The sequence below is a fragment of the Fulmarus glacialis genome, unplaced genomic scaffold (assembly GCF_000690835.1).
Source record: "Fulmarus glacialis isolate BGI_N327 unplaced genomic scaffold, ASM69083v1 scaffold14456, whole genome shotgun sequence".
NCBI classification, from domain to species: Eukaryota; Metazoa; Chordata; class Aves; order Procellariiformes; family Procellariidae; genus Fulmarus; species Fulmarus glacialis.
Window position 1 is genome coordinate 23,701 of NW_009218862.1, and position 12,063 is coordinate 35,763.

The 12,063-nt window shown below is 39.7% G+C and overlaps 1 protein-coding gene across 1 annotated transcript; it reads right to left on the reverse strand.

Annotated features, from left to right (window-relative positions):
• Nucleotides 1–5,594: 5,594 nt before the first annotated feature.
• On the reverse strand, nt 5,595–11,736 carry LOC104071642 (FERM, RhoGEF and pleckstrin domain-containing protein 1-like; the record flags this gene model as incomplete). The annotated part of the gene is made up of 4 exons (XM_009580178.1): nt 5,595–6,536; nt 7,670–7,821; nt 8,972–9,079; nt 11,539–11,736. Coding segments are annotated over 4 exons (540 nt in total), but the record flags the coding sequence as incomplete, so codon positions are not given.
• Nucleotides 11,737–12,063: the final 327 nt, after the last annotated feature.

The window sequence follows — 12,063 nt, forward strand, 5'->3', positions numbered from 1 at the left end:
TAGCCGTATTCTTAGACACGGCGCGTTTGCCAGCATAACGAGGTAATGGTTTTCCTTTATGGCTAAGTGAATCTAAGGTAAATTGAAAAATGCGTAAGTTCGAGCAATGGTTTATAACTCCTCTTTGATTAATGTCTTTAAATACGTTGCTTTGTGCGCTCTTAAACATTAAGGATAGGCTTACCCTTGAGGAAACAAATTTCGCTCTGCTATTGTGAAATGTGCATCTGAATACAGCGCAATGGGAAATTCACCTGCTGACATCTCAGTATTAGAACATTCAGCCATTCAATAAATATGTGCTGTTACAGCATATGGAAATAAACGGATGTGTTTGCATTTGAAAAATAAATAGATTAATGGCAGCTTTTCCCCAGTCCTCTGTTAATGTAAGGACTTGAAATTAAAGTGAGCTTACTTGGAGATGCACAGAACTCAGAGATTTAGTGAGGAAGTTAAAATTATGGTGCTGGCTGGAATCTCAAGAATTTCTCAATCAGAAAATTAAATGAAATTCTAAGGTACGCTGTTTTTGAACTATCATTTAAAAAGCTATGCAGACATTTTTTTTGAGTTGCATTTTAGTTGCATTCCAGGGCTGTATGTTGAGGAAATAGTTCTCTGCATAGATTGTGGCAGAATTTGCTTGGTGAATGTGTCCTTTGGTTTAGGAGCTTAAGATGAGCAAGACCTGCAGCAAGGGCAATTGGCCAAAAGGCTAGGATGTTTAGAAAAAGACAAGACCTCATTTATGGTAGAGATGTGTATTTTTATATGTAATATATAGATTATTTAAATATAGACTATCTTAAACTGAGATTCATTGAAAAAAGTGTGCTGTATCTTGAATGTAAAATTACAATCATTTGCTATTGAAAAGTATTGATGCTTTAAAAATCAGAATTATATTGGTAACAGAAGAGCTTCATTTGAAAGAAGCATGGTCTCAGTTTCTGAAAGAAAAAGAAGTGTATTGATATTTTTGAGAGGTTGTTTCATGCTAAAAACATTTCTGTGTTATAACGTTGCACTGATGATTTTTCTGTGCAGGTAGTACTTCACTCAGTCTTGAATATACTAAGCGACAAGCTATCCCTATTTATGCAAACGTTTAAATTAGTGGAACTGCTTATTTGTCAGGGATTTCAAGATTAGGCAGTAACTAAACTCACTGTTTAAAAAAAAATAAAATCAGTCATTTGAACTGAAGGCTTGCTTTTTGTAAGTATCAGATGCGTAATCTATTTTTTTAACTTAATTTTCCTTGCAGTTGCACTTTGTAGTTGATCACCAGTTTACGAAAGGATGACGGCATGATCGCTATCGTACAGAATGCTTTTGGTGTAGTAACAAAGCAGTTCGTTCTCTGAAGCGCCCTGGCTCCTCTGCAGCGCCAGACATTTTGCGTACGTCCGTGTGGGTACGGACAGAGGAACCAGCGACTGTGGGGTGATTTAGGGGTGGTGGTCTGCCCTCAGCACACGGGCGGGGTGGGCGGAGGGGGAAGGCAAGAGCGTGTGCACGTTGGCACCTCGCTGCAAAGCAGCTGGCACGTCGTGGGGTCACGTCCTGCTTCATCCACCCTAACTCCTTCATCTGCCTGTGCTTTTACTGTACTCGTGAAACGTCTCGTTTAGCTCCTACTACTTTACGTGGCAGTCCGTATTTTTTTTTTTTTTTTTTAAACAATGTGGTACCGGTTTGTAATAGTTGTACATTAGCCTTACTTTTAAGGCAACGTATTTTTGCCTTCAAAAATGTCACCGTTGGAAGATTATCATCAGAAGCGCTAATAAGCACAGGTATAATGCAAGGATCAGTACAATCGCAAATTATTTTTGTAAGTTGCTGGGGAGGAGCTTAAAGTGTAGCACAAATCTGCAAGCTTGCTCTTTTTAGCTGTGTTTTGCAGATGTGCTAGTAATTGCACTGAGCATATGCAGTAGACAAATTGTATGTAATGGTTTTCTGCCTTCTTTTAAAGCATGATTACAGAGGACAATTAAAGTGTACATCTTGTTTTCTGTAAGATTGCTGCCTGTTTATAACCGTGTATTTAAATTTTACTTTTGTCACTCTACACCAACATAATAAAACTCCTTGTAAACTACATGACCTAGAAATAAAGAAGGAAAAGTTTAATGAAATTTTGCCATCCGAGTGGTCAGTAAGATGAGATTCGGGGGTCTCCTCCTGGGAGGGGATGCTCTTGTGGGCTTCCAGCTCAGTTACTGCCCACATGTCAGTAATGGTAAAGAGAAAGTTGTTTATAAATCAGTGTTCAGTATGTTATCTCAGAATTTGCACAAGAGAAAGCTCTTGTTTAAATGCAAACCACACTTTCTGAGCAAGAATGTTGAGAATATATTTTTTTCTGTTGGGGAACTTAGTAAGCTTGTTTCTCACAGATGGCCTAACCATGTGGGAAGTTTAAGTTCTTTTCTTGATTAAGGTTTTTGGGTTTTTTTTTTTTTTTAATCTACACATACAAGTGAGTGATAGTGTACTGTTTTGGTTAAATATGTGCAGTTCTGTATTACAGTTTGTCCTAGAGTAAGACAATGTGCCAATTTACAGATGGCAATGATTTAAAACCTGCGCTGTATCCCCCATCCTGCCAGCCCCGTGAAACTCATGAAGTGCTTGCATCGAGTTGCCTTAGCTTAACCCAAACATCACAGCCTTCACTACCCATATAACCCAGTGACAAACCGTGTGACAGCTGCACTCCTGGAATTGTATTTCATTACTATCGTCTCCTGTTAAAAAACGTACATGTGCCACACCATTGCCATTTTTTTTCTCTACCAATTTTTCTGTGCCCCGGGGGGAGGGAGGGGATGTTTGTATGCGCTAGCAACTGGGGTTGTGTATCTGCACATCTGTAAGTATGTTTTCTTTTTGAGGGAGAAGACTGTGTGTTTGGTCCCATCTAAAAAAAGGAAAAAAAATGGTCAAAATGAGGCTTTGCAGGTCCTGCTTGTTTATCTGTTTTGTCCTTGGCTGATAGAATTGTGGGATGTGGCCCCTGGTTTTGTCTCTAAAACAAGTTTTCCTTGTGAGATCTCTTTTCTCCAGTCAGAGACCTTTATCAAGCTTTCTGCAATCACGGTGTGTTTCCCTATCTCCTAATGTGTCATTTTTGGCTGGTTTCAGCTGAATTTACAAAGGGATTGAGGTCTCAACAGTGTTTAATTAAGATGTTGTGAAAATTGGTAGGCCTGAGTATATTAATAAATACTCACGTCTTAATGGAAGTTAAGTTAGGCAGCAGAGACATGATGGCGATGCTGAGCCTTGTGGGTACAAATCCACGGGAGTCCAGGCTTTGCTGATCCCGTTGCGTGCGGTGCAACTTCCCATGGCAAGAGAGTTCTTGGGTTGCTTTTATGTGTTCATTAGTTGAAGCCGGCGCCTGATTATCCGTGGCGAGTAACAACAAGAAGAGGAGTAAATTTCTTGGAGTGACCGGTTTGAGGTTATTTTCCCACTGGAACACGAGAAGGTGTATTTAGTCATGGCTACTAACCTGGCACACAGTGACCCTGCGTGTCTCCACGCCTCCCCTGGTTAGATGGACAGCAGTAAGGTGTGAGTCAGGGTTAAAAATAAGTGGTTATATATTACAGCTTTCTAGTAAGTTTTATTCACATAGACTTCAAATTGATTGTAAGATACAATGTCAAGGAAGTCGCTTTTATTCTCTTACCATTACTTCAGTTTGAGGTTAACCTTAGGAATAAAGAACGAGAAAAATGCTGACAAATGACAGCAATTCAACCGGTTCCATTTAAAAAAAAAAAGTCACACTGGTCAAGAAGGAAAGAACTCTTATTTTAAACCTCTTTTCTGTAGAAAAAAGATAATACAAAAAGGTGAAAATGCTGAATGCTGAATCAGGTGGATCCACAGCCTAGCTAGGTCTCTGCTGTCATGATAAACAGAACTGTATCTATCTTGATCTTTGCCTTAGACGGTACAGAAAAATAATTTTCCAAACTTTGTATGAAAATGAAAAATATCCAGAAAAGGTGTTCTCTGATTTCAGGAATGTAAATAAAAGCCTTTCTTTTGAGAGCTCAGAATAAACTACTGCAGCAGAGAGTGGCAATGAAGATTGTATCCCACAAGCCCCAGTGATCTAAAATAAAATTCAATTTCAGCTGAATTAAGGGCATGTCCCTCAACATAATTTCTATTAAAAAAACCCAAAATCTCTTCAGTGTTACAGATAACAATTGTAAAGGACAGATGTAGGGACCTAGCTTGTAAGGCTTTGCAGATACTATTTTACAGCTCAGTAATAATTTTTTGGGGGGGGATAAGGTCTGCAGCCTGTTACTGTACTCCATAGCAACTTCACGTGCTGTTGCTGCTTCAGCTTTGTTTTTCCAAGCCTGTAGGCTGCTGCCGAGTTGTTGTTAATCTATGCCGTGTTATTTCCCCTTTTCATCGCTACAAAGATCACTGTTCGCATTCCTGGTCAGTCTTGACGCGCTCCAGTTCCTGTACGTTACTGGTTCACTGGGGCTGTTGAATTCACTCGCTTTGGCCCTGCGGAGCACGGTCGCAGGCTTGGAACGGACAAGCCAGTGGGACCTGCAACTGGGAAAAAGTTCTTCAGATTTTTCTACCTACTTTCTAAGTTTGTCATAAACAGACAGAGGCGATGCTGTAGGGTAAACGTGATTATTATATCCGTACCGATATTTGGGGGAAATAGCTAAGGAAAAGAGCAACTGCAACAAGTTACCTGCCCAAGGGTTTGAAGGTTTCCACACAGCTGAAGGAAGAACACTGAAACACTTGTTTCCCTCTGTCAGGGTGGCTTGGATGTGGCCATGGGGACCCCCGCTTGTCATAAGGGGTTAGGAGCCCACCCTGTTCTTGGATGCAGATAGACGTGTATCTTTGTTCGGGGTGGGGGGGAATAGAAAGAAGGCTTTACTGTCTTGAAACAGGAATATGTATAATAGTATTGTGAGGTATTTTATTCCCTTTTGTTGTGAGCAAAGCTGTAAGCCATTTTATACATCGCATGTAGGTAAGCCATTAACAAAGTCAATAGCTAGACAAAGAAAAAGTGGGGTAGAATTGTCCCAGCTTCATTTCCCAGCTCTCGATTCAGGCCCCCTCTGCCTAGCACTGCGTTTCCTCCAAGGCCCTTAGTGCCGATAGATGTTTCCAGCACGCTGAACTTCTGCTAATGGAAGTTTTAAGTCATCTTCGTGACGAAGTGTTTCTTAAAACATAAGGAAAAGCATCTAAGCACAGCGGGCTTAGTGCTGCCAGCCTCCTGAGTGGGCCAACAGCTAATGTTAAAGCCAGGTATAATAAACGGGTATTTCCGCTGCTGGTTATATCTGACGCGCTCTGCATACTGAGCACTGGCGGGGAGAGACTGAAATTCCAACAACAAACCGAAAGTCACAGCAGGATGTGTAGCAGGCAGGATGAAAACTCGGGGCTTCAGTAGTACCCCCAGCTTATAGCAATTCAGTTACCAAAATGCTCTACATACAAATTAATCACAAATAGCTGCGGTTCTCGTAGCATACAGGTTTTCTTTCAAGTTTGTAAAACAAACAGCAGAATGTCACCACAGCCTTTAATTTCTTCTTGTACATACCATTCACAGTACATTAACAGCCCAAATAATATTGCACTGGATTATTTTAAAAATTTTTCATCTTGTAAGTAGTATTTACTTTTCAAAGCCAACAGAGGAACAATTTGGTCAACTTGCACCAAGAAAATGGTTAGATAAGAATCCTATACTTTATTTATACCACATGGATTGGTGACCCCAAAGGGAAATGAGAATGAGCTGTAAACTGTTTCCTTGTTAAAGATAGAAAATTAGTAATTCCTTGCTGATTAAATGTAGAAAGACTGGGGGAAAAAATGAAATCTGAAAGTTATCTCATTCCTGTTAGACTGCTTGCTGTATATATAATTATATTCTATACTGTGAAAGTCCATCTACAATTAAAAATCCAGCAGTCTACAGATTAACATGGTAAAAAAAAAATATACATTTTTATGAAAAAAGAAGAAATAGTGTTTGCCTCAGAGGAGAAAGTTTTCAGATTGTGAAGTCGTCTTTTTTTTTTTTCGGTGCAATCTTTGAGGCAACAAAATGTCTTTTGGCATTTGGCACTCTATAAGGACAATATTTTAATACTGGCACAAGCTAAAAACAGCACAGAATGACAAAATACAAGACGTGAAACGAACCGCAGCCACTGGGATGATGGTAAGCTAGTTTGAACATATGGAGAACTTAAACAGTTTTGCGGAGGAATTGTGAAAGTTTCTGCAAAACCACACCTATTTTTTTCTTTTCTTTTACCAAATCGTAAGTTTTACTAAACTTGGAGGGAGAAAAGAGTTTCAAATGTCCTCTAGAAAATCAGCAGCTGCTGGACAATCAACACGGCGGCTTGTTCAGCCGTCAATAGGCATGAGGCTCTTTATGACTCAGAGCTCGAGTGCGTGAGGCAGAGCTGGTGGCACTTCGGATCACTTCCATCCACCTGTCAGGAGGCACGAGGAGAGACACAAACAAAAGAAGGGTCAATTCCTACGGAAAGATTTCTTGAAGGATACAGTCTGCGCTATTAGTTGTACGCAGTTTTATTTTCAGTGCCTACGGGAGCATCTTGCTTGCTACTTTACTCCTAAGTCTATCCGAAGTCAAGAGGCTCTAGATCCAAATGACTGCCAAACACATATACGAAAGGACGTTTAAACAGGGGGGACGGGACCCAAAATTAATGAACTTAGTAGTGGTTTTACTTGTTCTGCAGACATCAAATCTCTTTTTTTTCTGGATGGGCCAAGTGATGGGCAGTTGAGACCAAACACTCTTAATTCTAGAGTGAAAAAATGTAATTTAGCTGCAGTTCCTACTTCTTTTTCCTGGAACTGAGAATGGGCTTTTTTGTTTTTTCCTGTTTTACTAATTTATTTAATCACCACTTTCCCACAATTTACCTTATTTAGAGTTTTAGACTGACATGGCTAAAACTTAATAATAGCTTTCTTCAATAAGAGAGGAAATGAAGATTTTTGACATGTTAATGCTTCATATAAAAGACCTAAGTCTAAGTTAGTTCCCAGTATGAACAACCTCAAACCACAACTTAGGAGGAGTAGGGCCTGTTTCCTGGCTCTCCATGTATCTGAAATTCAGTGGGAGGTGTAAAAATTACATGCTGAAGTGGCAGAAATACATAGTAAGAACAGCTGCTTCTGTGAAAAATCAGAATGTTATTTCAGGTGTGGATTTTCCATCCAGTTGTACTAGAGGGAGTGAAGTTACTCTGCTCAGCTACTAAAAAGTCCTGTGATCTGTTTACATGCTTCCTGAAGTCTGCGACATAGAGCTCACCGTGCAGCCAGCCTGATCAATTTTGAGTGGATAATTCCTGCACATAACGCAGGATTTGTACTGATTACTATTACAGCTGCCACATTATCAAACCTCTTGGCTCTAACATTATCAGGTTTAAAATTTTTCTAAAATTTTAAAGGGTTCTTTCTCTAGTTGTGCTGAACTACTTGCCTGTATTACTGAATTGATTCACTAAACTTCGCATCTAATAACCTCGTTTGGAAGAAAATCCTGGAATTTTACAAAATTCCCTCTCACAGAAGATGGACTTACCTTTCAAACGTGTATTCACTTTCAGCCCTGAAGTAGTACACGTGGGATTTGAAATGTAGCTTGAACACATAATCTTTGTGAATGTTTTCAGATTCGGAAGGAATGGTAAGTGAATATCCCAATAAAGGAAGGCTGGCTAAAGGATGATTGTCCTGAAAAGAAATGATGGAAAATGCTGTGAGATCAAATGCCCTTAAGTAAAAAGAGCACGTAAGTAAAATGGAAGATAGATACACACTCATTTAAAGGTCATCATCGCATTTCCACACATGCATGGAAAAAATACCAGCTTTATACAATGGCAATGATCTCAATTGCCTGCTAGTTTCAGCTTGCCCATCTTTATAGACCCTTCTCATAAGGATCTGCTGCAGGCTGATCCTCTCAGTATTTCCTTATAAGAAAGTCGTCTGAAATCTTGGACTTCCACTGTTTTCAAATTGACTAACATAAAAACTCCATCATTCGGCATCGGCAGAGCACCATGCGTGTTCATCCTAGGCTTGCAAACACCTGCTCCTTTAGAAACGTACCGGCCACCCTGCAGCATTCATTGCTTAAGTCCTTTCACTTCATGGCATGGCATGTATAAACAAATCATTTCTTTATCCCACTTATGTGTAGAATATCCTACAATTCATTCTTTTCTTTTTTTTTAGTGCAGAAATACATCAATGAAAGGACAATGTAGCAATTGGAATTATTTTGTGCTTACACCCTGCTTGAACACAGGGATTCAAAAGTCCCACAGCTTAGAAATACATCAATGAAAGGACAACGTAGCAATTGGAATTATTTTGTGCTTACGTCCTGCCTGAACACAGGGATTCAAAAGTCCCACAGCTTCTAGAGAGGAAAACCCTACTTCCGCAGTGCGATGTTTGCTCAGATGGATTAATCATTGGCTGCTGTTCTTTCTTGTTTGACTTAAGTGTCAGTAATGGTAAACAAAATTTATAAGTCACTATTAAGTTTTTAATTGTAATAATCTCAGAACTTGTACAAGAGAAAACTCTTGTTTAAACTCGCACCACAATTTCTGAGCAGTAGTGATATCTGTTCTACTTCTAGGGATGATATGCACTGTGACTCTTGAAAATTTCAGGGAACAAGCACCAAGCGAGCAGACTGAGAACAGGCTCTGCTCCGTGTTCCAGCGGCAGTAAAGGCTGTGTAGCTGTGACCAGGGCACCTGCTTCTCTCGCCTACAGCATCCATGACCGATGTCCGCTTTTCTCTCTGCTACTGCTTTGAAAAAACAAAAGGTCTTTTCCAGCCACACACACTTGTGCAGTCTGTTACCTGGTGCGATTTATAGAAGAACATACAGAAGTTGGTGAACACCACCCAAAGCTTCTGCCACCCGTTGCTGTTTTTGAATTTTCTTAGGAGATTTCCAGACAGCTGGTTCTGAAACAGATCAAAAGTAGCCAAATAAAACAGTGCAAGGTACCTGCAGCTTAATTAGCGTAAGAAAAATTATCTGCTTTTATCTGGTTGTATGTGACCTTGTTTATGTGAAAATGTTTTGGTTGAATGGATGTACTTTTCTTCTGCATTTTTCTACTACTAAGTAGTTCTTTATGTAATATATTTTTTTGTTTGTAGCTGGGTACTTCCAAAAACTTCAAGCTACTACACTTACTTTTTATAATTGAGGTGGCTTTCAGTAATATATTACCAAACATCAGTCAGTCTTGTTACCCTAGTCTGCCTTCGTTGTTTTCAAATGATACTTAAGTAGAATAATGGAAACAGAAAGTCTGACATGAATTTATGATGTAAAGGAAAATTATGACATACTTCAGAACTGCAGACAGAGATTGAGCTCTCAGTACCCAGTGAGTTCACATGGTAACTTTTCAAAGATTTCAAAAGCAAGGACTGTTAACCTTATTCTTAGCTGGATTTTAGATATTTTAACAAAAATGAGGAGGAAGCTGTAACCAAGTACAAGTATTTAACGGCTAGCAAAAGAAACTGCTCTTCACATAGTGAAGAGCTAAAGTCCAGCATCTTTGTGCCTTGCAAATGAAGGGGAGTTCTCAGTGAATCATTAATTACTTCCCATTCCTTGTTGACTGTAAGGGCTCTCACCTGGATCAAAACAGCTGTTTATTCTCTTTATATAATGCAGAAGCTAGTAACCTAATCTGTAAAGCTTAATACTCAAAGTCTGGTGGTCCTGATTTATCTACTACAAATTAAATGTTCTTGAAAATACTCTTTTTTCACCAGTCTTGGATATACATTAAAGCCTTTGCTTTAAATCATCCCATTCTCTGATATCTGGACTGCTGCCTCCTTGCCCTAAGTTACAGGCATACTCCTTAATTTTCTGTTACCTCATTACTCTGGAGGATATCATAAAAGGACAGGCTTTGCATTCGGTACCAGCAGACATATGAAATGGAAACAGGCCGCTGATCACTGATCAGTCCAGCAGGTAGGGAAGTACAGTCACTGACAGAGAGAGGATCTTCTACCACAAGAGAGACAGAAAGGAGGGAGAGACACAAAGAAAATAAACGATAATGCTGAAGTGAGAGCCGCCAACAGAATGATGAGAGCATGAGCGTAACCTGCCACGCATGGAACAGCAGTGGAGCTGAAGATGTTTTCACAGAACAAGGTATGTCTCCAGGGTGTGTTTGGTCTTCGTGGCTTTGTTTGCATTCATTTGAGGCACGGGGAGGAACAAAAATAAGGGACAATGAGCCCTGATCTCAGACCAGAAGATTTGCCTAACTAAATGTTTTAATTGTTAGAATTAGTCACCGGTTTAAGTTTTCTATCTATTTATAATGAGCCCTCTGCTTTAGGGAAAAATATGAGACCTTGTTCTGTGCTGAACTATTCCTCCCTTGCAGAATATAAGGGTATAAGGAGCAGAAAATCCACCTGCATGGGATCAAAAAGAAGCTCTACAACCAGTTTTTTAGTACAGAATAATTTTCTTTGCCACATTTCAGCAACTCGCCTTCTGTTTAAAACCAGGGGCAGTTACACAAACTACAATACGGTTTGTCCTTGCACCTCTACGTTCTGCGTCAGCGCGTCTTCTCTAGAGCAACGGTGGCCTGATGTCTGAGGGCTGCCTTGTGAGCAGAAGCCAACTCAGCTTTAAAACTCCTTTTACTGTTTTCTTTAAGCATAAATTTCCATTTGATGAGGACTGTGATAAAGTACTTGGAGCTCCCTGGAGCCTTTCTTGGGTGAAGGAAGAACACCTAAGCAGGCTTATCGCCTCGTCCTAAAACCTACACTGAACTAGGAGTCTTTCATTTTAACCTTTGAAAAGTCAATGTCTGCGTCTCATCTGTTGAGTACAGAATTAACGAATGTGTATCAAATCGGCTTAGCTGTGATTGGGGGCAAAAAAGGATTTTTATTTTGAGGTGGAAAACGCAAATAAAGAAAAAGCAGATGAGACTGAGCAATGAGACAAGGTTCCAGAAAAGATGGCTAGATAAAGAAAGTAAGTTAGTAATACACACAATTAAAACTCTGTCTGCAGCAGCTAAAGACAATATCCTTTCAGCTCGAGCAATGACTTAATGCCTCTGTAACTGAAAGCATTAAGACAGTTTGACCTGCTTTAAATTTTAAAGGGCATCAGCATTTTTTTGGACAGTTACTTCTATGAAAATTACTGCTCTAACTGATTTTACAGAGATGCACTAAGGGAGCGGATATGTGTGTCTTGACTGATGGTTTATGCCATCATTTGCAGTCAGTTAAATAGGTGTGCCTGAAACTTCCCCAGACGGAGACAACGGAATAGTGCACTTATTAAGGAGGAGCAAAAAGGAAATTGTCATTCAAGAGCGAGTCTGGAGCTGCAGTTCAGATTGTTCTGAGGCAGATACCTCCACAGCAATACTAAAGTCGATCATTGAAACACTGGTATTTCTGTGCCAGCAGACGTGCACCGTAGTGTTGCCACGGTGTGGTGACTGACGTTCGAGTGAGGTGCGGGATGCACTGAGGTCGTCCTCAGATTCCTGGTCTACAGTAGTTTCATCAGGAGACTCTATGAAATGCAGGGAAAAAGCATCTTTCTTCCTCTATGCAACAACATATATAATTGGAAAAATTAAACAAATCAATTCTGTCCACAATATTGTGAACTAATTTTAAAACACAATTTTAGAAATAATTTTGTGCAGATGTTAAGTAGATTTTTTTTTTTTACGTGTTTCTGCAAGTGTTAGAATCAAAGACTAACTACCGTGCTTTGTTGGTGCTTTTAATACCTTCCAAGGACAGGCACTGCCCAAATCTTGTTAAATAGTTCCTGGAATCATTATGCTTAAGTCACTTCTCTATTCAGTGAAACTTTCTGCTAACATCAACAAGAACATTAAAATGGCACGTATATAAAAATATAAATA